General features: G+C 35.4%; 1 protein-coding gene across 7 annotated transcripts in view; it reads right to left on the bottom strand.

Moving 5' to 3' along the window:
* Nucleotides 1–26,360, bottom strand: part of CNTLN (centlein) — a 236,875-nt gene that overhangs the window by 36,760 nt on the left and 173,755 nt on the right. For all 7 annotated transcript variants that reach the window (XM_037494596.2, XM_037494597.2, XM_054689416.1 and 4 more), the window contains exon 19: nucleotides 1,958–2,149. In XM_037494596.2, the coding sequence (XP_037350493.1) occupies nucleotides 1,958–2,149 (192 nt within the window). The remainder of the gene's footprint in view (nucleotides 1–1,957; nucleotides 2,150–26,360) is intronic.

Genomic DNA, 26,360 nt, shown 5'->3' on the forward strand with positions numbered 1-26,360 from the left:
TACACCATGAGGGAAAGAGTAATGTAAATAACATATTCATTTGGGCCTATTGATAAAAATCACATTAGACCAAAGGAGGAACTAAAATCAGATAAGTAAAACATAAATCAACTTAAATTGCTATAAATTAAAAAAAATTACTAATTAGATTGGATATAATTGGATCTAACATTCTATTTCATTTTGGTGAAAAATCAAGTTATGTTAGGATCATGAAAACTTGAATATAAGAGGAATCACCAAACTATGAATTACAGTCTGCAGTAAATAAAATCAAAGAATTAAAGAATATCCAATGATTTTTATCTCCTGTATCTAGAAACCTATACACTGAATGCTCACTTTATATATTTTAATCCACTTTTGTTCAGACAGAAATACATTTTAAGATAGTATACCTATGCCAAAACTTGCACAGCTATGACTTCTCACATTTTTATTATATAAGATATTTAAACTTAAGTATTGTGGCTGTGGCAAGTTTGGCATATAAAAAACTGTCTGAAGTTGTTAATCAAGAGGCATTTATTTTATTGCTAATCAAAAAAGATAAACTCATGCCATTTGCAGCAACATGGATGGAGCTGGAAGAGATTATGCTCAGTGAAATAAGTCAGAACGAAAAAGAAAAATACTGGATGGTTTTACTTAGAGGAGGAATGTAGGGGAACCAAATAAGGGAGAAGTAATTATAATAAATGAAAAAACAAAATCAACAGGCAACTATAAATCAGAGACATTCCACAGGGGATAGGAAAGGAGAAGGATCAAAACAGGGGAGGGAAGACCACAAGGACTGTGGTGATGGTGCACAGGTGACTTGGTGGTGGGAATTTTACAGGGACTACACCTGAAAGGAGAAAGTAAACATTGTACAAAAATGAACAATGATGTAAAATATATATAAAATTAAAAAAGGGGAAAAAAGAAACATTTATTTTAATGCTAGTATGTGTACTTATTAATAAAGCAAAATATTTTCACACAATTTTACTCATTTACTTTAAATTCTATCCCATTTTATTTTATTTAGTAATCCTTGACTTAAAAATATTATTGGACAGTGCATACCATGTATTTCATTAAAAACACTAGTTTAACCGATAACTCAATACATTAATATCCTTTTAACGTCATGGTTATTCTATTCCTAATGTATTCTGTGTATTTCCAGCCAGAATTTTCCTTCTAGTGATTCCCATTATATCTATGGTACCATATACTCTGTCCTGTTAACCTCTAGATGGCAAACCCCATTGAAGGAAAAATAAAATATGTGAGGAATAAATGAGTTTGTTTTGAGTAGCATGAAAATGAACTTTCAAATTAAAACTCACAAACTTTGTTTCACACCATATAATTCTACTTAAACTAAGGTCAGCCTTACTTTAGAGTTGTGTACTGCTTCATCTGGGCTTAAACACAACTCTTTATAAATAAAAGGAGCATGCTTTTATTCTTCCTTTCAGGTTTAACTTGATGAAATCTATTCAAGCAACCTTCCTTTGCCTTGTGCTTTTTTCTCCTTATACTTTCCTTTTCCTATCCCATCTCCAACTTACAACCAAATTAAAATGTTAGCAAATATGTACAGAAGAGCAATTCTATTTATGTTGATACATTACATGTTTGAACAGAATTCTGTTTAATGCAATGAGAATGGGGGGATTGATGAGTTGAGTAGTGGGACGAAAGGATCATGGCCAGTTTCTACCATTTCCTAAGTTAGGCTATCATGGTGTCTTGTCAGTTTTTCAGAAAATAGTATTATGAGTTACCATATAAGAATTTTTCAGGCTAAAATAGAAAACTGAGGTCAAATGTAGTATAACAATTTTTGGATTATTTATAATGTAAGTTACCTTTATTAGTAGAATTAAATAAGAATTGATAAAAAGTGCATTTATATTTGTAAGTTAGTGTATATTTTCACCTTTTTATTAAAAGTTATAATCACCTTTAGTTTACACTGCAATTGCTTCATTTCCAAATCCATGCTCCTTGAAGAACCAAGTGATGTACCCTGTATCCGTGAAGCTGTTATTCGGGAAACTTCATCTGTCAAACTTGTGATTTCAGATGATGATTCCAATTTTTTTAGTAAGTCTTCTTTCTCTTTCCGGAGTCCAGCCAAATCCAAATGTAGTTTCTGTTTTTGTTTTTTTTTTTTAAGAAAAGAAATATAAATCTATTATAAAAGTAATTGCATTCCATCTAACAACCACCAGTGTAACATTCTACAAGTAGGAAAATGCTAAAGTGAAATTAATTATAAAAGTAGATACTGTAAAACTTCACAAAAATAACAAATCCAATTAAAGTTTTTGCTAAAGGTTGTTAAGGCAGTAGGGCTTGTAAAGGTTAAAATAAAATGGGCCAGCTGTACTTAATATATTTTGGTTGGCTGGTCTTACTCATGATGTTCTATTTCTTTGCCTTTGCATATAATGGGGGTGAGCCAGAGATTCACATATTTGATAACCTTGACTTCAGGGCTGATGTACTTAAGTGGTAAAAGCCAAGCTGGAGCAGGAAGGGATAACAGATGCTAGTTGTTTATTCCATTGGGTAGGTCTTACCACCCTATACAGCAGCCAAAACGCTTCTCATTTAGCAACATAAATGTTAAGTCCAATTAGCAGAAGAGGCTTATTAGAGATTTAGTTCAAATAAATAGCATACAAACAAATTTGCTCAATCTAGTACATGTGATTGATAGCTGACAATTCCTTTTTGTAATGTCGAGGTAGATTGCACTAAACTCCTTGCATGTGAATTTTTAATAACATAAACATTTTATTAAATGACATACTGGTAATGTTTTTAATGAAACAGCATAAAAGAAATTGTCTTCATGTAAGCCCTTCTCATTCAACAATCTGTAGTCAGCAGAATGCCACCAAGCTGTAATGGCATAACAACCGAGCTCCTTAAGAGGATAACTGCACTACTATTTTATTATTCCAAAGAAGCTTATAATATGGTAGTGTAACATAAGGAACAATTAGACAAAATGGTACTGAAATCTCTCAAAGGAGAAAAAAATCTTTCTTTGTTAAGAATCCTAATGAGAAACAGCAAAAGATGTAGCTGACATGTACAGTAATATAAATATGGGACATAACAAGTTATTTAAGTACTAACACTAAATTTAAACACTTCCAGAAACTGTACCAGCAGGTCCATAATTATTTATGTATTTGTGCATTCAGTGTATGCTGTTAAATGAATATTTCAGATTGATAAAAGGTAGGGCTTGATATATTTGAGACTAAACTGTGTTTTGGTGAAATGAAGAATACGTTTTAGTTAAAAAACTGTTTCTTTGGTTATATTTTAACTTATGAGCTAAAAGCATGTTTCCATAGATTTTTATAAAATACTCCAATTACATTTCCTGTTATTCCCTATCCAAACCTTCCAGGAGTTCCTGGGCCCAACAGAATAAAGCTCAGATGTCTATGGTTTAAATAAGGCTCTAAGGCTTATCTTTAGTTTGTGTTTCAGTCAGACATCATCTAAAGTCAAACTTGCCTACCACTCCCCAAACCTGTCTGCCATTTCTACATGAGTGGTTCTACAATGGTACTTTCTTGCCTGAAAAATCTTTCATAATTAAGGAGCAGTTTAGTATTTCTGTCTTTATGAAGCGTTCTCTAGACTGTCCTCTTTTTCATCAACAAGGTAGCTTTTTCCTTCTCTCAGTTCTCATAGTAGTGTGCCTGTTTCTTCAATCATGAAGTCAAGTAAATCTGTGGATGACTGTGCCTTTGTTTGCTCACCTTTGTATTCCCCCTAGTATCTAAAACCATATCTTCCATACAGTAAGAATCAAAGAAAGGTCTCAGAAATTTAAGTCTATTTGTAACACTTATGGTACAATACTCATATTGATTTCAGTTTGTATTTATAAACTTTCCATTAGTTTATCACCATATATCAATAAATTAAGATACTCACTAGTAATGTAATAGTAATCAGTTAAGCTTTGCTTAACAAATATGCATTAGAGCATTTATCAATCATGAAGTTACTCTTCTGTATCTAAATTAAACTGATACTTCAATTTGGTAAGACTTAACTCAATGGTACAATTCTAGGTGTAATATCAGGCAACAAAGAACACTAAACTTTGATGATGCTCTTTTCTTCCTATGAACAGTCTTGGTGACTCCTGTCACTTGTTAAAAATGAATGCCATTAAATTTCTGTCTATTCCTTCCACAGTGGCAGATTATATCACTATAAATATATAAACTTACTCAGGAAAGACCAAGCCAAAAAATGTATTTCTCTATAAAGACATACATATGCAAATTTTAATTTCAATTTAACAAAAAAAATCAGTATGTGAAGAAATACTGAAATGACAGAAGCAAACAAAATGTTTTGATTTGGTCATCATTTGATAAGAATATTTAAAATCTGACTCTTTAAAATATATTTCTAAAAGGAGTTATATATGCCTAGAAATGCTACAGAGCACCTGTTAAAATAACAGAAACATGTAAGGCCTATATTTAATCTGTTTAGAACCCTATGATCATCCTTTAGAATTTTGAACAAATAATTATGGCTTTATTATTAACTTCTCTTAGTTTAAGTACTCTTTCCTATTGGAGAATTGCTATAGATGAAACAAGAAGTATAAATAACTTTCTTTTGTTTACACTTGGTTCGGTGTATAAGAATATCTGTGGTAACCTCGTTAAAAAGATATGCTATGGAATCTAACAATAAATAAGATTCCTTAATAAATTGCTTTGCTTCTTTATTAAAACATGTTACTTTTTTCTATGTTATGGACTTTTTATGTCCAATCAAAGATTTTATTTTTTTTATTTATTTTTTTTTTTTTTTAAAGATTTATTTATTTATTTATTTATACAAGCACTGGGTACAGTCAGAAGCGCGGGAGGGTGAGAGAATTCACCAGAGCCAGAGCGGGGAGAAGAACAGGCAGAAGGACCGAAGTACACTGCTGAGGGGAGCAGCGGGCGGCAGGAGAGGTCTGCGCGCCATGTGGGACCCTCCTCCGGTGGCCGGGGAGCAGCCGGGGATTGAACCAGCGCCGCAGAGGCTACGGGCAGCTTCGCAACCCAGCGCTCAACCGCTGCGCCACCAGGGGAAGCCCCCAATCAAAGATTTTAAATTACTTAAGTCATATTATATTAAAACCACAGTTAATCGGGCCTCCCCTGGTGGCACAGTGGTTGAGCGCTGGGCTGAAGGCTGCCCTCAGCCTCTGCAGCGCCGGTTCGTTCCCTGGCTGCCGGTGAGGGTCCCACAAAAAAAAAAAACCCAAAAAAACAAAAAAACACAGTTAATCATAAAACACACAGATGAGTCATAATTTCAGGATTCCAACCTTGGGTTGGAACAGAGTAAGTACCTGGCTCTGTTCCTTATTTGAAACAGAGATGATGCTTGCTTACCTAGCAAAAGTAATTTTTATCTTGTGGTAATTATTATGTTGTGGTAAGAGTCTTAAAAGTATTTTAAAATATGTTAAGGAATGTGCATCTGGATTAATAAAAATTTTGTGAGATATATATCATTAAACATTCATATATACATACACATATATATATTCCTATAACTTCTCTCATGACAGAAAGCTCACTTTGTCTTCTTAGTTATTTGTTTGATCTTAATTTAGGATCCCTACTAAGCTACAGTTTATTGAAGATAGATATGTTACTCTGGTCTTTATATCCCCAGCAGATACTCCCTCTACAATCTTTAAAAAGTCAATTTGAAAGTTGACTTCAATGAGGAAAAAAAAGTAGTAAGATTTGTATTGATGTGTAGAGTCAATTATTCTAACCAAAGGTTATATAAAAGAACTTGACACTATAAAAGTTTAAAACTAGGCAGGAGTTACTAATTATTTAAATATAACACTGTAAAAGCATAAGTCTCTGAAAAGTAAACAAGCCTCTAAGCCACTGTAAGGGGAAAAAATATATTGGAGAAATTCATTCTTCAGTAGTGAGCACTGTAGTAGGCAGAATTGTAAAATGACCATTTGCCCTGTAAAGTACACATTGTATATGGGTGAGACCTGTACATATGATGGATTGTCAGTCTCACGGTTATGATATTTGCAGTATATTAGGTGTGAAGGGGAAATCTGTAGTGGTAAATTATTGTCCCTAATCATGTGACTTTGAGTTGATCAAAAAGCAAGATTTCTCTGGCTGGTCTTGACTCAATCAGTTGAGTCCTTCAAAAGAAGTCAAGTGTGCCTCTGCGAAGTCAGAGAGACACCCTGCTGACTTGAAGAAGCAAATCATCATGTTATGAGAGGACCCTGGAGAGTGCCATAAATCAAGAGCATGAAAAGGGGCTCAGGAATTGAGACTGGTCCTTGACAGACAGTAAGCAAGAAAACAGGAACCACAGGCCTACAACCAAAAGAAGCTGAATTTTTCCAGAAAATACATGGGCTTGGAAGAAAAGCCTGAGTTCCAAAAAGGGAGACTGGCTGACTCACTGCAGCCTTGTGATACTCTGAGCAGAAGACCCCACTAAAGTGTACTCCTGATTCATGAAAACTATGAGATAGTGAATGGATATACACATACATCCTTTTTTTACACTTTACAGATGTTACATTTTTTAAGACCCTTCACCAGCAAAAAATATCAACACCTGAATGTTCAAATGATGGTCAGATTGTTTTTAGCAAAAAAAAAAAAAAAAAAAAGTATGTATTTTTAACTAAGGTATGTACATATTTGGTATATTTAAAGAATTATCATGTGTGGTACATATACACCATGGAATATTACTCAGCAATCAAAAAAGATAAACACATGCAGTTTGCAGCAACATGGATGGAGCTAGAAGGGATCATGCTCAGCAAAATACGTCAGAAAGAAAAAGAAAAATACCAGACGGTCTCACTCATAGCAGGAATTTAGAAAATCTAAATAAGAGGCCAGGAAAAAGACTAATTAATATGAAGTAAAAATCAAATCAACAAGCAACTATGGACCAGAGACACACTGCGAGGGAGTGGGGTGGGGCAGAGGGGCAGGGAGAGGAAGAATTAGGGTCAAAATAAGAGGGGGTGCAATTGTATGGGGAATATATCCAAAATGTAAATGCATACATTGTGCAAAAATGAAAAATGATGTAAGAATTACATAAAATAAAATATTAAAAAAATAAAGAACTATCATACAATTAATATACTATAGAACAGTGTAAACATAACTTTTATATGCACCAGAAAGCCAAAAAAATTCAAGTGACTTGCTTCATTGTGATACTCATTTTATCACAATGATCTGGAATAGCTCCAAGTTGTGCTTATAGATTGTTTGTTTTTAAAAAATCAGCCCTTTATTGAATCTACTATTTATTTTCTTATTTCCAAGCTGTTCCATTTAAGCAAGAATCCTAGACCTCATAATGTATAGTTTATATAATATCCACACTCTGGTTTAATTTTCTTTTTCTTATCCTTAATTTTATGTTAATTTTTTCAACAGCTTTAAAAAATTATTCCATTCCAATGCTAGAAATATAAATTGCTTCTACCAGATCTTCATTTTGTAGTTTCATTGCTTATTAAGACATCTCTGACCAAAAGCTTCCTTTTGCGTTCTCAACAGTAACTGTGGAATCCCAAGAACAGGGAAAATCAGGCTTCCTTAATGTACTCCCTTTTGTTCTTTCTTACACGGGAGTTCATTCACAAATTTCTTTTATCCTGGGCCCTAAGGTGACATTTTCTAAAAGATTTTTAAAGGGAATATCTAGATTAAGAATGTGATTCAATATCTATTGTTCATTCTTTTTATACATGCTATGTAGTAGGCACTTACTAGTGCTGTTTTTAATAATAAATAAAAAAATTAAATTATTGCCATCAGGTATCTAGCTACCAATCTATAAGCTAGAATTGTATAACAATAAACTGCAGTAAGTTCTACGAAGGAAGCAAACAGGGAGATAGGATGCTCCTGTTGCTGCTGCTGTAAAATCCTGTCTGGGAAATCTGGTTATAGTCAGCTTCCCACCATGTATCTCGCTTGATTTGTTTGATCAAATATTTCCTGGAAACTAGGTATAATATTAAGGAATGTGGCTAGGTCAATAACCAGATGCTTTGCAATGTTTTCTCTTAAGAAGGTATCTGGAAGAAGACTGTTGCATCAACTGAGATCTAGCTGGGGAAGATGGTGGTATCTCTTCTCCTACAGGAGCACAAGCAAACATGTTAGTGTTCAAGGATGAATTAACAGTAAAAATAAAACTGGGTCCATGGTAAATATTCTGCAGCCAAGTAAAAAGAAGTAAAAGGACTTAGAAAAAAATATCAACTCTGAAAGAATCATTTCCCTCATCACAACTTCCCCCTGCATAAACAATACATTTTTTAGGCACTCTGTAATATTGATGTCTCCAAAAAATAAAAAGACTAACCATCTACCTATTAAATGGACATAATCCTGGTTTTGACACATATAAAGAAAATGCTTTTGAGTGTTCAACTGGTTATTAAGCAAATACTCTAAGGGAACAGAATGGGATGCGTTATAGGTCCTCACTTCACAATGATGTAAATTTTTTTTAAATTAATATTAAAATTTTTTTTTAAAAAAACCCTTAAAAAAAAAAAAAGACTGATTCTGACCTAACATTTTGTTTTTCTGGAGAGTAGCCATCCTTTAGGATTCCAAAACACTGTGCACTCTCCCTATGTTTTCTACCAACTGATTAGGAACTTTTTTTTTTTTTTTTAATTTTATAGAGGCATGTTTATTTATTTATCTGTTTGTTTGTTTTGTTTATACAAGCACTGGGTACAGTCAGAAATGTGGGAGGGTGAGAGAATTCACCAGAGCCAGAGTGGGGAGCAGAGCAGGCAGAAGGACCGAAGTACACTGCTGAGGGGAGCAGCGGGCGGCAGGAGAGGTCTGCGCGCCATGTGGGACCCTCCTCTGGTGGCCGGGGAGCAGCCGGGGAACGAACCGGCACTGCAGAGGCTGCGGGCAGCTTCTCAACCCAGCGCTCAACCGCTGCGCCACCGGGGAGGTCCTGATTAGGAACTTTTAAAGTAATAAATCATATTTTAAATTTTAGAAAATGTTTTCAGTGGGATAGTGGGTTTTGAAAAGGTACATGAAAATTATTTTAAAAAACAAACAAACCAACAGTCAAACAGGATTTCTGGGAAGCTGATAGAAGATAGTTGGTGGCAGAAGATTTCTTTCCAATTCTTATTTGGGCAAAGGTTAGGTGCCAAATGTTGGAAAAGGTCAATGAGTAACTGGAATGAAAAGAGGATTAGTTTAAATACAACAATAAGGGAGCCTCAAATTTTTCTTTCTCCACTTGAAACCCCCAAACATTGACAAAGAAGGGAAAAAGCAATTATTAAGTAGGAATAGTCTGTATTCCATTACTTTACCAAAATATTTAGTCCTAAATTCTGCAAAGTGAGATAGACATATTATTTCATGTTGAATATGTAAGTTCATTTATATTTCACAATCAAGTTAAATTATTCTGGTTTTCATTTAAGTTAGATGGAGCAATTAGAAAATATTACTGTGAACTTAAAAAACAAAGAGTAATTTTGCCACTAGGATTAAAGCAAAAGATACTAGAGAGGGGAGTCCAGTTGAATATTATCTATGCATATTCATAGGTAAAAACATCCTAGAAAGTTTACATGATCCTAATGACATTTCTCCCTCCTGTGAACAAAATCAATGTTATTTCATTGGTAATATTATACTTTTACAAGGAATAAAACCAAAAGAAATAAAATTCTGTATGTTGTCCAGGTGTAAAATTAAAAGCATTGTCACTTAATTAAAACATTGTATGAATTACAAAGAAGGTTACATGGGTTTCTAGGTCACTAGCAGAATATTTTCCATGCAAGTACTTATCTACAAAGATAAATAGTTCAGATTAATAATTCTTTCAAGTTAGTAACAAGTGTTTTAAATTTGAAACATGATTTTTCCTTTGCTATGATATTTGAAATCTTTAAGAAATAAAAATTAAAAACCACCAACTGAAAAAAGAGAACAAAGATCTTAGGCAGAGATGGAATTATTTATGTAACAAAATTTCCTATGAAAAGTACACTGAGTTACTACATCACTCATTTCTATTTTCTGACAAATGCAGTTATTAAAAGCCTACAGTATGTTTCACAAAATGTCAAGCAAATGAAGGTAATATAGAGGACTTTTTACCAATGCTTTTGCTAGTAGTTAGACTTCAGTAGCCTTCAGAGACCATTAAGTACCCTTTGGCTAATTGGCCAATGGTAGATTAATCCTCTTTTTATTCTAGCAGCACTATTTTAACACCCTTTATACTCTGTCAGTGTAGTGTCTGAATGACAAAATAATATTGTGCATGAATAATAAGCAGAAAAGTTAAATTAACATTTCATGTTTCACATGCCATACCTATGTGTCAGAAGAACTTTCTTTTTAAGTCACTGACATTCAACTTTTTTAAACAATCTCATGTTGACATCTTATTGAGGTGAATATTCCTAATTACTGCTAATTGCCTATCAAGAAAAAAACCCTTTTCATGAAGTGCAGTTGTCTAGTACAGATGAACCAAGCTCCAGTGTGCACATTAAAGACAAAGCATGACACTTAAGGTGCTACTTTCTTATAAGGTCATACTAAATATGGTTTGCAATTAACAGAGCAGTTTTTTTATGCTACTGAAAATGCCAATCTGTCTTGATGTGTTCAAATTACATTCTATCAAAAAATATGGATATCTGCATATGGATAAAAGATATGCTGCTCTCAATAACACAAGGAGTAAAATTAGTTCAAAGCCCTTATATTTGGTAATGTAAATTCTAAGTAATGCCCAATTAAATAGCTACTTTGTAAACATGTTTGATTTCTCAAAATGAAAATCAACACTATTATTTTTAAATGTCAAATTATTTAAAATAACTTACCAACAATTTTAATTTTCAAAAAGCCCCAATATAAAAAAAATATTTAACAACATGTTTTCAATTAGTAGTTTGACATTATAGATATTTATAGTAAATATTAATGTATGTGATACTAGCAATACAATGTGTTTCAAAATAATCTGAATAATGAATTTTTACTGAACAGATGTTAAACCTCATCAAATAAACTTCTGTTCCCACAAATATGAAACAAGAATCAGTAAAAATAAAATATATGTGAAATATAGAAAATTAACTAATACAATTGACTTTCAAATATTCATGGAAAAACAGTACCTGGTTTATTCAACTGTTTAAGTTTGCTAATTTTAATCTTCTAGTTAGTGAAAATAAAAGCCCTCTTGCAACTCATGGGCCAAATATGAAAGTCAGACATTTGGAACCAAAAGTATATATGGAAGAATTCATCATCATCACTACCATATAAAATTCTCACTGACCATGTGATAGCATTGTAAGTTCAGTTTCAATCCTCCTAGATATTTGATCTATATACAGCATGCATGCTTACTAATGACAAACAAGTTGCAATGTATTCCCATTCTTTTTTAAAAAAGATTTATTTCATTAATGCATACAAGAACTGGGATGTAGGCCAGAGGGGCAGGGGGTGAGAAAATTCACCAGAGACACAGTGGGGAGCAGAACAGGTGGATCTACTGAAATACATTGCTGAGGGGAGCAGTGGACAAGACAGAAGAGGTCTGCTGTGCCATGTGGGTTGTTAGCTCATAAGCCATGCTGCAGTGGCTGGCAATAGCTTGACAGAGCTGAGACTTTAACCCTTGCAGCACCAGGGAGTCCCTGTATTCCCATTCTAATCCTTGTCTCTAAAAGAAGTAAGAAAGGTTGGCAGTGCCGCCTGATGTCCCAAAGGAGAAACTAAGCAATGTCTTTCTAACCTCCTTTTTTTACTGTACTGATTTCTACTGCTTAAACTCAGCTAACTCAATACTGAAATATCTACTCCTTACATATTCTCTATATTCTATTCTTTTTTTTTTTAAAGATTTTATTTATTTATTTATACATACAAGCACTGGGTACAGTCAGAAGCGCGGGAGGGTGAGAGAATTCACCAGAGCCAGAGCGGGGAGCAGAGCAGGCAGAAGGACCAAAGTACACTGCTGAGGGGAGCAGCGGGCGGCAGGAGAGGTCTGCGCGCCATGTGGGACCCTCCTCCGGTGGCCGGGGAGCAGCCGGGGATCGAACTGGCGCTGCAGAGGATGCGGGCAGCTTCGCAACCCAGTGCTCAACCGCTGCACCACCAGGGAGGCCCTCTATATTCTATTCTTTCTCCATGCTTTTTGTCAATATTTTTCTCAGTTACTTAAGTTGTACAGAGACAGGAGGAAAAGCCATTTGAACTAGCCAAACACTGAAAAGAAATTAAACATGTCAGATCACCAAAATTATTAGTCTGTGTTGTGGGGTGATAGTAATACAGTATCTGTATCTCAGTAAAGAATAGCCATAAAGTGAAGTTACAGATAGTGACTTATCAAAACTACAGAGTATCTGCAGAAGTATCATAAAGTCTGCCTCATTCTCCTCTAAATAAAGTTGGTTTTCCTTAGGAACAGAGTTCAATATTTTTACTTGATTGCTTTTCCATCCCAGTATCACTGGGGTGTTACTTCTTATTGCACTACATTTTACTGTACAAAAAGGCTTCTGTGAACAGTCCTAAGGAATTTATCGCCTACCTCTATTACTGTTACTAAAAAGAGTCTAGACAATAACAGTTGATTCATCATACTTTATTTTTATATAGTCTTCAAAAGAAAGGCATCAATGATTTTAATATTTTTTCTTCAAAAGAAAGGCACTTATAATTAAAATATTTTTTACTTCTAAATATGTATAATAGATCATGTCTATAATTCATATTTTAATAAAAATAATTTCCAATTAAATAGCCCCTAAAAAGGATGTACATGAATATTAATTTAAATTATACTGGAATCGATTTAGAGAAATAATGTATTTCCTAATCTAAATGGACTATTACTGAATTTTGGGTAGTAAATGTAAAGGCTAAAGATAATCATTTCCAGTTCCAAATTTATATATTTAAATTAATAAAATGACATACATTTCTTAGGTATACTTAATATGAATAACATCTTAATACTTAAAAATTGAAATATTGACAGATAGGGTCAATAGTTACTTGCAGTATACTAGTAGTTGTATCATGTATCCTGAATGACTTTCAAATTTCATCAATTTTTCATGTAGATGAAAAATAAGCATATAAGGAAGTGAACTTAAATCCTAAGTGAAAGTTACATATAAACAAAGTATTTCTTATATACAAACCGCAAATCATATTGTCACCTGAAACTAACAAAGCTATGTGTCAATTATACCCCAGTTTTAAAATTATATTTTCCTGTCACTCCAAAAATTTAGAAACTGTGTGAATCAAGCAGTCTGAAAAATAATGATGAGAAACAGAAATCCATTTCTTCTCTGGGGTTTAAGCTGGGGATGTTGCCACATGGCTGATAACCATGGCCATGGTCACAGGAAGAAAACTGAGCTGAGAGGAAGAGATATGAGATGAACTGATAAGTAGTTAAGTTCTGCTACTTGCTATCAAGAGAATCCTGCTAATGAAAGTCTAATAAAGTTCACCAACTTCTTAGTTTTCCTATTTTCAGTTGCTTTATAGCATCTGACATCATTACCAACTCCTCTTTTCTTATATTAAAAGCTCTTCCTCTCTTGTTTTTGTATTGCGGCACTCTCATACCTTCTTTTTTTTTTTTTTTTAGATTTATTATTTATTTATTTATACAAGCACTGGGTACAGTCAGAAGCGCAGGAGGGTGAGAGAATTCACCAGAGCCAAGCAGGGAGCAGAGCAGGCAGAAGGACCGAAGTACACTGCTGAGGGGAGCAGCGGGCGGCAGGAGAGGTCTGCACGCCATGTGGGCCATGTGGGACCCTCCTCTGGTGGCCGGGGAGCAGCCGGGGATCAAACCGGCGCTGCAGAGGCTGCGGGCAGCTTCGCAACCCAGTGCTCAACCGCTGTGCCACCGGGGAGGCCCACATACCTTCTTTTTTTATGGCAAGAATATTGATATCAGATACATACTTTTATCTATAAAAAGTATGCATTTTTTCTTTAATAATTAAAGCTGCACATCTTTTTTTGATATTTATTTTTATACAAGAGCTGGGGTACAGGCCAGAGGCTTGGGAGGGTGAGAGGATTCACCAGAGACAGAGCGGGGAGCAGAACAGGCAGACTGACAAAATACACTGCTGAGGGGAGCAGCGGACCTGACAGGAGGGGTCTGTCGCGCCATGTGGGACACTTGCTGGCCTGCTGGGATCGAACACCGCACTGTCGAGGCTGCTGACAGTTTCACAGCACGGCGCTCAACCCGCTGCGCCACTGGGGAGGCCCCAAAGCTGCACATCTTCTGGGCCTCCCTGGTGGCGCAGGCGGTTGAGCGCTGCACTGTGAAGCTGTCTGCAGCCTCTGCTGTGCCGGTTCGATCCCAGCCGGCCTCGGAGCAACCCACATGGTGAGCAGATCTCTCTTGTCTTGCCCACTGCTTCCCTCAGCAGTGTATTTCGTTGGTCTGCCTGTTCTGTTCCCTGCTCTGTCTATGATGAATCCTCTCACCCTCCTGCACATCTAGCCTGTACCCCAGCTCTTGTATAAATAAAAAAAAAATAAATCTTAAAAAAAAAAACTATACATCTTTTTTGATGTCCTACTGAAGCTGTAGCTTACAAAATTGGTAAGCAGTAACTTCATTGTTTCTCACTTCTAAATATTTTGTAATTTCCCTTGTGATGTCCTCTTGGATTACTTAAGTGTTCCTTAATACATAAAATGATGTGTTCGCTTTCAGTAGGCATTTTGTTGATGACCAATTTCTTATCTTCTTTATTGATGCATTGTCTGCCCATATATCAGATACTTCCCCAAATGTATTATCTTGCTGAAAAGACTTATTCCAACTCCAACATTGTTTGTTTGGGATAATTACATTGATAGGTTTCTTCCTTCATTTTTTTTTAAAGATTTATTTTTATTTATTAATGAATATAAGAACTGGAGTCTAGGCCAGAGGTGCAGGAAGTGAGAGGATTCACCAGAGACAGAATGGGGAGCAGAACAGGAGGATCTACTGTCATACATTGTTGAGGGGAGCAGCAGGTGAGTCAGGAGAGGTCTGCTGCGCCATGTGGGTAGCTCCCTGGCCAGGGATCAAATTCATGCCTCAGTAGCTGGCGACTGCTTGACAGCGCTGAGATTTTAACCCCTGCTTCACCAGGTAGGCCCCTCTTCCTCCATTTTTAATGAAATATTTCAAATACAACAGACATATAAAAATATATGACTGTCTATGTATGAACTACACAGTAAATACAGCAGATTACCAATATATGGTTGAAGGCCAATAACCTCTTTCCTTTGACTCACCAGAAATCATTACCCTAAATACATTTGGCATTTATCATTCCCTTGCATTTCTTTATACTTTGAATATATATTGAATACATACATACAAATATATTTTCCAATATAAAATATGGTAATTTTAAGACATTCCTTTTTCACATTTAACACCTTTGAAATTGGGATGCATCTTCCATCCCAGATACCATATACTGCCTGCTATTACTTAAGTAACATTTTCTTCTAAAAAATGTATAGTGTGTTGATTGTTGATGAATAGGACTCTCATCATGTTAGCATATATTCATTTTATATTGAGGAAAATTGCTGAAAACTATTATTACCTTGCCTTGAGATTCTGTGCAGACAAGCATAATGGTTTTATTGCTTTGCTTCTAGTACTTTCAATTTTCATTTTTTTCAAATCTTAGTATGCTGCCTGTGACCTCTGGTACATCTTACACAAGCAACAAGAGCAGGCATGAATGTCTTCTTCCTGATTTTAAAAGGAATGTTTCTAACTCAAACATTTATTATGATAGTTGTTTCAGGTGCTTCATAGTTTTTAACAGAATAAGGAAGCTCTCTGCCATTTCTGTTTACTAAGAAAATTTTATCATGAAAGGTATTTAACTACCAAGTTTGTCTATATTATTTTCATTGTGGTAAAAATCACAGCATGAGATTTACCCTCTTAACATATTTATGTACTATAGTATACAAACTTCCCTCTTAGCACTGCGTTCACAGCATGCAACACATTTTGATATGAGTTTTCATTTTCATTTGCCTCAAGGTATTTTTTTAATTTCCCTTGTGACTTCTTTAACCTATGTGCTACTTAAAAGAGTCTTGCTTAAATTCTACCTATTTGGGGTTTTATAATTTTCCTTCTGCTATTGATTTCTGGTCTCAATTCATTGTAGTCAGAAAAGATACTTTGTATACTTCCAATCTTCTTGAATTTAAGTCTTATTTTGTGACCTAAAATGTGGACTATGCTGGAGAATACTGCATGTGTACTTGAGAAGAACATGTAGGTGGGGGGAGTGTTCTGTATATGTCTACTAGGTCCAACTGGTCTATTGTTGTTCAAGTTCTCTATTTCCTCATTAATCTTCTCTCTAGATTAATCTTCTCACAATTAGAGTATTAATATCTTCTGGAAGTATTGTCTTATTTATTTCTCCCTTCAATCCTGTCAAAGTTTGCTTCACATGTTCAGAAGTACTAATATTTGGTGAACAAATATTTATAATTGTTATGTGAATTGACCCTTTGATCATTACAGAGTGGACTTCTTTGCCTTTTGTAATATATTAGATAAAAAGCCTATGTTGTCTGATACTCAAGTAGCTACCACTGTTCTTTTGGATTATGATGTGCATGAAATGTCTTTTCCCATCCAATCACTTTCTGCCTAAGGGTCTCCTTAATTCTAAAATGAGTCTCTTAGAGACAGCAGATAGTTTGATCTTTTATCTTTAAAAAAATCTGTTCAGCTACTCTTTTGATTGGAAATAATTAGTAATTCAATTACACTTAAAGTAATTATTACTAGGAAACGATTTACTATTGCCATTTTGTTGTTTTTGGTCTGTCTTACAGCTATTTTGTTCCAGTTTTTTTATAGACTTTTTTTTTAAGATTTATCCATTTATGCATACAAGAGCTGGGGTACAGGCCAGAGATGCAGGGGGTGGGGCAGGGCGATGAGAAGATCCACCAGAGACAGAGTGGGGAACAGAACAGGCAGACTGACTGAAATATGCTGGGGGAGCAGGTGAGACAGGAGAGGTCTGTCCCACATGTGGGCCGCCCTCTGGCCAGCCGGGGATCAAACTCATGCCGCAAAGGCTGCGGATTGCTTCACAGTGCAGTGCTCAACATCCTGTGCCACCAGGGAGGCCCTATTTTTTTTTTTTTTAGTAAAGATTTATTTATTTATTTATTTATTTATTTATACAAGCACTGGGTACAGTCAGAAGTGCATGAGGGTGAGAGAATTCACCAGAGCCAGAGTGGGAGCAGAACAGGCAGACCGATGAAGGACACTGCTGAGGGGAGCAGTAGGCGGGTCAGTCAGAAGAGGTCTGCGCGCCATATGGGACCCCTGCCCTATGGCCAGGGATCGAACCGGCGCTGCGGAGGCTGCGGGCAGCCTCGCAGCCCAGAGCTCAACTGCTGCGCCACCAGGGGAGGCCCAAGGGAGGCCCTATGTTGTTCCAGTTTTACTCTCCTGCTGTTTCATTTCAAACTTTAATTATTTTTTGTAGTGACATGCTTTATTTCTTTTTAATTTTTGGGTGTGTGTATCTTTTATAGACTTTTTTTAAGTTACTATGGGGCTTAAATAAAACTTCTTATAACAATATTTTAAGCTGCTAATATAATTTCAATTCTATATATCATTTCTTCACTTTTACTTCTCCCTTCTATGCATTTTTTATTGGTGTCATAAATCACATCTTTTTATGTTGACTGCCCATTAACATAATTTTTTTTATATTTGTCTTTTAACTTCTATGCCGAGCATTAAAAGTGATCATACACCACCATTACAATACTACAGTGTTCTGTGTTTGTCTATATGTTTACCTTTACCAGTGGGCTTGACATTTTGTTTTCATGTTGCTAGTCTGTCTTTTGTTTAAACTTGAAGAACTCCTTTGATATTTCTTGTAAAGCAGATCTAGTAGTGTAAACCTCCTCATCTTTTGTTTAACTGGGAAAGTCTCCATTTTTGAAGGACAGATTTGCATTTATAGTACTATCATGTTCTATATAACAGTGGGTATACATGACACTACCAAAATATTACTGAGATACCTAAGAAGATTCTGATAAGACACTGAGATATACGTCATTAGGCAATGTTGTCACTATGCAAACATCATATAGTTACACAAAACCTAGGTGATACAGCTTACTACACACCAAGGATATGTGTATAGTCCATTGGGGCCACTGCTGTACATGTGATCTGTGATTGATCAAACCAAAACATAATTCTAATTTGGCTTTTTTTGGCCATTATTTTTTTAAACAAGTTTTCTGTCCACTTCTATTTCTTTTCTCTTTCTGGAACTCCCAAAATGAATATATTGATTGGTCCACTAAATATCTGCTAAGTCCTTTAGGTTTCATTTATTCTTTTTCATTCATTTTTTTATTCCTTTGCATGGAATTTCAAATGATCTGTTTTCAACTGTACCGATTTGATCTTGTTTGATCAAGTCTGATGTTGAGCTCTTCTAGTGAAATTTTCAGTTATTACTTCATTTTTCAGCTACCAAGTTGTTTCTTTTTAATATTTTCTATGTCTTTAATATTTCTATGTCAAAATTCCCATTTTGTTCATACTTCATTTCTTAAGCTTATTGGACATCTTTGATGATTGTTTTGAATTTTTTGTCAGATTACTCATATACTTGTTTCTTTAGGGTCTGTTCCTGGATATTTGCTTTGTTTCTCTGCTTTGACCATTTTATAATTTCTTTGTGTTGCTCGTAACTTTGTGCTATCAACCATGCACTTGAAACATAAACCTCTTCCAGTGTAAATGGACTGATTTTTGTATAACAAGAAACCTTCACCAGTCAATGTGACTAGAGTCTGGGGACTCAAATCTTTTCTGTAGATGTGACATCTCTGTAATGGATTCTGGTGGGAGTGCCTGAGGGAGTGGTCTGTCTCACCTCTCTCAGAGCTCAGACATGACCAGGAATAATCTTGATACCTGGATAGGTGGTGTCACTAAGAAACATGAAAGTGCTAGGTTGTAAGCTGCTACTCCAGAGAGCCCACGGGTAGCAGACAGAGGCTGATAACCTCTTAGTACTGTCTCCCTCAGAAAGGAGAAGGATGCTTTAGTGTTCAATGTTCCAGCTTTTCAACGGCTGCCAGAGGGACTAATTTATATCTAGCTCAATTACATAGGACTGGCATATTCTAGATAGATGTCTGGAGCTCCTGAACACATGAAAGAGTGAGCATCATGCTGCTGCTTCTGTAGACCCCTGTAGAGAAGACAGATACCAGATGGAGCAAGGGATTATGAGTGCCTGGAAAAAGCAAGCAAACAGAAATTTCTAATTAGAAATCTATATACAAATACTCCTCTGAGGAAACTTCTACTGCCAATTTGTATTGCTTCTGTTTGTATATTTTATTTTCTCTGGAACAGCAGCATGCCTACCCAACCAATTGTTCCTGTTCTCAGTAGCCCCCAGACTTCTAAAGTATGGCAGGTTCCATCAGTGATGTAAGACAGGCAAGAAAGAAGCCAATCCTTAAAAAGGCAACCCCACAAAACAGTAATATTGAACATAGGTCCAGTATACTATCTTCCCCCTTAGGGAGAGGCTGGGAACCAGAAAATTCTTTCTGATCACAAGGCACTGTGCCGGGGGAAGGGACTATATTGGGAAGGTGCCTTGAATTTTCTAAGTGGCTTTAATATAACTGATTTCACATTCATCAATGTGAAGGTAGCTCTTAACTGGTTTCTGGATTTCTCACAAAGATAACTGGTCAAGTATTACTGTTGAATAGGTGTCTTTGTGCTTCCTATTCGGCTACGCTTCCAATTCTGCTACTTCCCATTCTGCCAACTCACTGACTTCACTACAGATTTTCTGTGGTTTTAAATCATCTTATTTTTTCCTTTCTTTGCTACAGTAATTACACGGACAAATTTTCTAATGAAGAAACAACCTTTTTATTTCTGGGATTATTCTGGTTTATTCACATTTATATTGTACAATCTTTGATTAGGTTTGCTAATAGCTTGGAAATGCTGCATCTATGTTCATAATTGAGGCAAATCTTTAATTTTCCTTTTTCATATTTTCCTATCTTTTAGTGTCAAATTTATGCTAGCCTCATAAAGTGAGGGATTTCTACTCACTTTGTGAAATGAGTAATATGTAATATTTCTATTGTATATCATAGCATGGGTCACTACTTTATTACATTTTATTGCTGAATAATCCATCATGTGGACTAGTCATCAGATTCTCCATTCATCAGTTGATAGGCATTAGGAATGCTTCAGATTCCTATTGTAAGTAATGCTGCCATGAATATTCATATACAAGTTTTTCTGTGAATCTATTTTCAGTTCTCTTGGGTTAAACCAATGGTGCATATAGTAGTTTTAAATTTTACTGTTTTAGGGACTGCCAAACTGTTTTCAAAATAGCTGCATCATTTAATATTCCTACCAGCAATGTATGAATGCTCCAATTCATCTATACCTTCATCAACACCTGCTATTATTCAACAATTTATTAGTTTTAATGCTCCAGCTCTGCATTGTTTTGATCATGTCTATTTTATCCTTGCTTTATATATTAATTTTTGCCCTTATCTTAATGTTTCCTTCTATTTTCTTTGGATTGACTAAATTCCTCATCCTTTAATTGAATTGTTAGTTTACTCATTTTTGACCTTTTTTAAACAGTGCAAATATGTATGGTATACATCTCCTTCTGAGAGCCAAAACATCCTACATGTTTTGGTAGGTGTTAGTTATGCAGTTTGAACTGTTTTTCTCATTTTCTTTTTTGACACAATAATTACGTAGAAATATTTCTCTGGCCCTAAATCTGTACAGGGTTATAAATCAACAATAAATATAGTTTAACTTTTTAAAATAAAAAATAAATGCCTTACACATTTTCATCAGAATTTTTAAAGTCAACTTTTTATACTGATTTCTAAATTCAGTTGTTAGAAAATATTTTTCATATTAGACCAAATCTTTGAAGAGTTACTTTTTTGGGTTCTAATTATTGAACACTGTTTAGAAAAGTTATGGTGAAGCTTCTTACTGCTTTGTTCAAAAAATGTATATCCTTAATGACATTTAGTCAGTTTTATCTTAAAAGAACTGAAATCACCCATTTGTACATTATTTATTGCGCTGATTTATTAAATGTTTATGAGTCTCCCCTCTACAGTAAAACTCATTAAAATAACTAAATTAGTTGCATATTTAATTATATTCTCCAATTCATCTCCTCTTCAAATTTCTCAATTTCTCTCATGCATTCATGATTATCAGTATTTGACATAGTCATTCACTTCTCCTTGAAATTTTTTTATCACTTGTCTTCCTAGATATTCTCTTCTCTTGATTTTCTTTGTATGTAGCTCTTTTCCTGGCCCTTCTTCATCTTTTCTAAGTCTAAAATCTGAGGTGCCCATGGCTCAGACTTCTTCTCCTTTATATCCACACCCACTCTCTATGTGACTCCTATCCAGTCTCATGTTTTAAAATATTATCCAAGTTTCTTAACTCCAAAATTCATACCTCGAAGACCAGCTCTCTCTCTCTTCTGAACTTTAAACTCAAATATTATACTGATTACTTGATATCTTCACTTCAGTTACAAATTACTACTGGTTACAAAGTAGGCTGTCATTGACTTTATCCCCTAGGGCTTTATATTTCCTTTTTTTTTTGTTGCTCTTTGGTTTTGGCAAGTTCTAGTGTGCCTTTAAGATTATCTGTTATATATCTCACCAACCAAATGAGATCTTCCTCTTCCACAATACTTAGTATATTATATTGTTACAAATATAGTCTAGAATTGGACTTTCAGAAGTGAACTTAATGTAGTACACATCTTGATTTACAATGATACATATCTGAAACAAATGTTATAATACAATGTTGCTTAAAATAAAAATATGTGCTTGGGCCTCCCCGGTGGTGCAGTGGTTGAGCGCTGGGTGCGAAGCTGCCCGCAGCCTCTGCAGCGCCGGTTCGATCCCCAGCTGCTCCCCGGCCACCAGAGGAGGGTCCCACATGGCGTTCAGACCTCTCCTGCCATCCGCTGCTCCCCTCAGTAGTGTACTTCGGTTCTTCTGCCTGTTCTGCTCCCTGCTCTGGCTCTGGTGAATTCTCTCACCCTCCCGTGCTTCTGACTGTACCCAGGGCTTGTATAAATAAATAAATAAATCTAAAAAAAAAAAAAAAAAAGAGTAAATAAAAATAAGTGCTTGCACTAGCGCCAGCCACACACAAAACATATTCTTAACATTTTATTCACTTTAATTAGAATCCTGGTAGGTATTTTAAACTTTTTTTTTAACCTCTCCATATATGACTGGTCATCTAACTGCATTATTTCACTGTAAAATCTCCTGTTGTTTTCTTCTTTCTATTTTTTTTTTTTTTTAAAGATTTATTTATTTATTTATACAAGCACTGGGTACAGTCAGAAGCGTGGGAGGGTGAGAGAATTCACCAGAGCCAGAGCGGGGAGCAGAGCAGGCAGAAGACCGAAGTACACTGCTGAGGGGAGCAGCGGGCGGCAAGAGAGGTCTGCGCGCCATGTGGGACCCTCCTCAGGGGGCCGGGGAACAGCCAGGGATCGAACCGGTGCTGCAGAGGCTGCGGGCAGGTTCGCAACCCAGCGCTCAACCGCTACGCCACCGGAGAGGCCCTTCTTCTTTCTATTTTTAATAGTATTGTCCAGGTTATCATCTTTTGCATTGATGTTGAAACAATCTCTTATCTAATTCCTTGCATTTAATTTCTATTCCCTCAAATTTTAGTACTAGTTCACAGGATACATCAGAACAACTTGAGAACTTCTAAAAACTAGCAAGGAGTAGGAACCACCCCTGGATATTTGCATTTAATGAATATAGATTAGGACTTGGGAAAAGGTATTTTTAAATCTCCCTAGGTAAAGATAGCATACAGCTATGGCTGAGAACAATAGCTAGCCCAGATCACACATTAAACTCAATAAACATTCTCACCTTGATGTTTTTGCAAACTTTTTAATGGCGTTGTTGCACATACGCAACTTTCAAAATAAAACAAAACTTCAGATTTAAGAACAAATTTCATCTCCTTCAAAAGCCTTAATAGGGCCTCCTTGGTTGGCCTAGGGGTTAAGTCTCAGAGCTATCACCTCTACTGCCTGAATTCAATCCTGGCCAGGGAGCTGACCCACATACTGTGCAGCAGACCTCTCCTGTTGCGCCTGCTGCTCCCTTTAGCATTGTATTTCAATAGATCTGCCTGTTGTGCTTCCCACTCTGACTTACTTAGTCCTCTTACCCAACCCGCACCTTTGGCCTATACCCGAGTTCTTCTACACAAAAATAAAAAAAAAAATCTTTTTTTTAAAAAAAGCCTTAGTATATAATACCAATGATGATTATTTCTCTCCACTCACTACACATCCTGGTATAATTTTATACACATACATATAAATTACCCTACGTATATCATTATTTCTTTATATTGCAATAAACAGGTCCAACTCCCCTATTAATATCTTGTGCAGAGGATGAAGATCATGTTTAATTCATTGCTGGGTATCTCAATTGTTAGAGTGCCTTATATGTGTTAGGTGTATTAAACTAAATTGAATCATAATAATTACAAACTCATATCTATCAATATGCAAACCAATTATTTTAGGCATTTAAAACCAAAATCTAAAACATACAGAAATTTAAATATAAAAATCACTAGCAAGAAAAGATTTAATTATTCTAGGTATGTGGGTATATTAATGAGTGAGAGTATATTCACAGAAAGAATGAAAACACTACTAGGAATATAACACTGTGTAACATATTTTAACACCAGTTCACTATAAACAGAAAATAAATTTCTAATTGATGCTGTTCAGGTCACAATTTCTTATCTTAATATTTTCTATGGTAAGTTCTCAAGTAAATCTGAAAATGGACTATAAGAAGTATGATTTTACAGCACATAGTGTCTAAATGATAATAATAGTTCCTTAAAAAGTCTAATATAAGACACAGACATTCTGTTAACAAATACCACTTGGTTCATCTAGAAGATAGGACACAGGAATAAGACAGTCACGTCCAATTCCACATGGATTCTCAGCTCAGATCCTGGTTTTTGCACAGTTTACCTTGTGAACATGATCCGAGTGACATTTCACAAATTCCTGGATAAATGTTGCTACACTCTGCTAGGAGAGAGACAGGCTATGTCATGCACAGATCAATAATAGCACTGTGTTTCATCAGCTTCAAAATCAAAAGTGCTTCATCTGGCAAAAGCCATGGCCCTAGAGAATCTGACATATATAAACTGAATACTCTACCAGGAATGCGTACTACACAAGCTACTGGGGTAAAATAAAAGAAAACTCTGGAGATTAGCAATGAAGTACAATAAGAGAGTAGTTTTCTACTTCATTATTACTAGAGGTATGAACACAGAGTGCAAAAATGGAAATTAGGCTATTTAAAATTCTACGATTCCTGATAGGAAAAAAACTCCAGTACAATTTAACACCTTCAATCCTTTGAGTAAGAGTTATGTAAATATATATAAAACCAAAGGCAAATGTAAGTTTAGGTTATAATCACAAATCTACATACATGACTATGGTTTATGAAGAACCATAAAATATGGACATTTTAGAATTAGAGGGTTTGCTAAAAGACTTCAGATTTAGCAGTTAGTATGCTCAATTTTCATTTTTATTTATTTATTTATTTATTTATTTATTTATTTATTTATTTATTTATTTATTTATGCAAGCACTGGGTACAGTCAGAAGCTTGGGAGGGTGAGAGAATTCACCAGAGCCAGAGCGGGGAGCAGAGCAGGCAGAAGGACCGAAGTACACTGCTGAGGGGAGCAGCGGGTGGCAGGAGAGGTCTGCGCGCCATGTGGGACCCTCCTCTGGTGGCCGGGGAGCAGCCGGGGATCGAACCGGCGCTGCAGAGGCTGCGGGCAGTTTCGCAACCCAGAGCTCAACCGCTGCGCCACCGGGGAGGCCCCAGTATGCTCAATTTTTATATGCTAGATTAATCTAAAAACCTAAAGCATATTGTGAATTGGTAACGGCCTATTGTTTTTAATTCCAAAATTTGACACTTGGCAAAAGTGCTTTATTTGGGATTTGATTTATCTAAGATTAATTAATTAATGCAATGTTGGACAAAGACATGAAACAAACTTGAAAATTCATTTTCCAAAGTGGAACTTTCTAATTTAAGACAGCTGTTGTCAAAAAAAAAAAGGGACAAAATCTGCTTTTGCAGAATTTAGTTGTATCTCACTCAGAAGACTGTATATCAAGAATTCATCAAGAGATCATATGATAATTTCTAATCAAAAATAAATAGCTGTTTAAGTTTTTGACATGTATGTATATTGAAAGATTACATTTGAGGTCTGGGAGCCTTAGATAAACTACAACTGAGGAGTTAAAAAGGCAGATCAAAGTCTATCAGGCAACGATGGATGTCTAGGTGAAAGTCCAGTTCTGCAGACCATCTTCTGTGAAACATATCCAACCTTTGTAAATATAATAAATATTTTGGAAATATTGCCTCCTCTATGAATACAAAGCACTTTGGATTAATTATTACTGTTAATATAGAGAAAGAGCCCTTGGCAGGGGGAATAAATGGAGTATCTTCTTCTTTTAGAATATTTAGGGTCATTATGCAAACCAGGGCTCAGAAAATTAAGGGCTTATAGTTAACAGAAAAGTATCATAAATAAGTGAAGTGGGCTTATTAAAATTTATGACAAACATAAGATAGTGTTTCATTCCTCTTGAAAGTACCACACCACCAACATTACTTTCATATGAGAGTCATACTTTCCGCCATATTTATGGCATTATATAATCGACTACTTGGGTTAGCAAACATTTTAGCTCCTTTAATGCCATCAATGCCTCTGCTTCCTCACTCTGAATGAGTATTCACTGTTGATCTATGTGAATCTGTTCTATTTCTCTCTGTCAAATTCAAGATTTTCACTTATAAAGTCAAATAACCATCTCAAATTCAATAGATTACAACATAAGTTCTTCTTAGAAAAGTAAGACTCTGGGATACGTTGCATGGAGTGGCACCCTGAACCAGGTTTGGGTGATGTGGTGGATTAGAATGAAGTGAAGACAAATGAAAGTTTCTTGAGGTAGGAAA

The sequence above is a fragment of the Talpa occidentalis genome, unplaced genomic scaffold (genome assembly GCF_014898055.3).
Source record: "Talpa occidentalis isolate TD23 unplaced genomic scaffold, MPIMG_talOcc4v2.1 talOcc4.7, whole genome shotgun sequence".
NCBI classification, from domain to species: domain Eukaryota; kingdom Metazoa; phylum Chordata; class Mammalia; order Eulipotyphla; family Talpidae; genus Talpa; species Talpa occidentalis.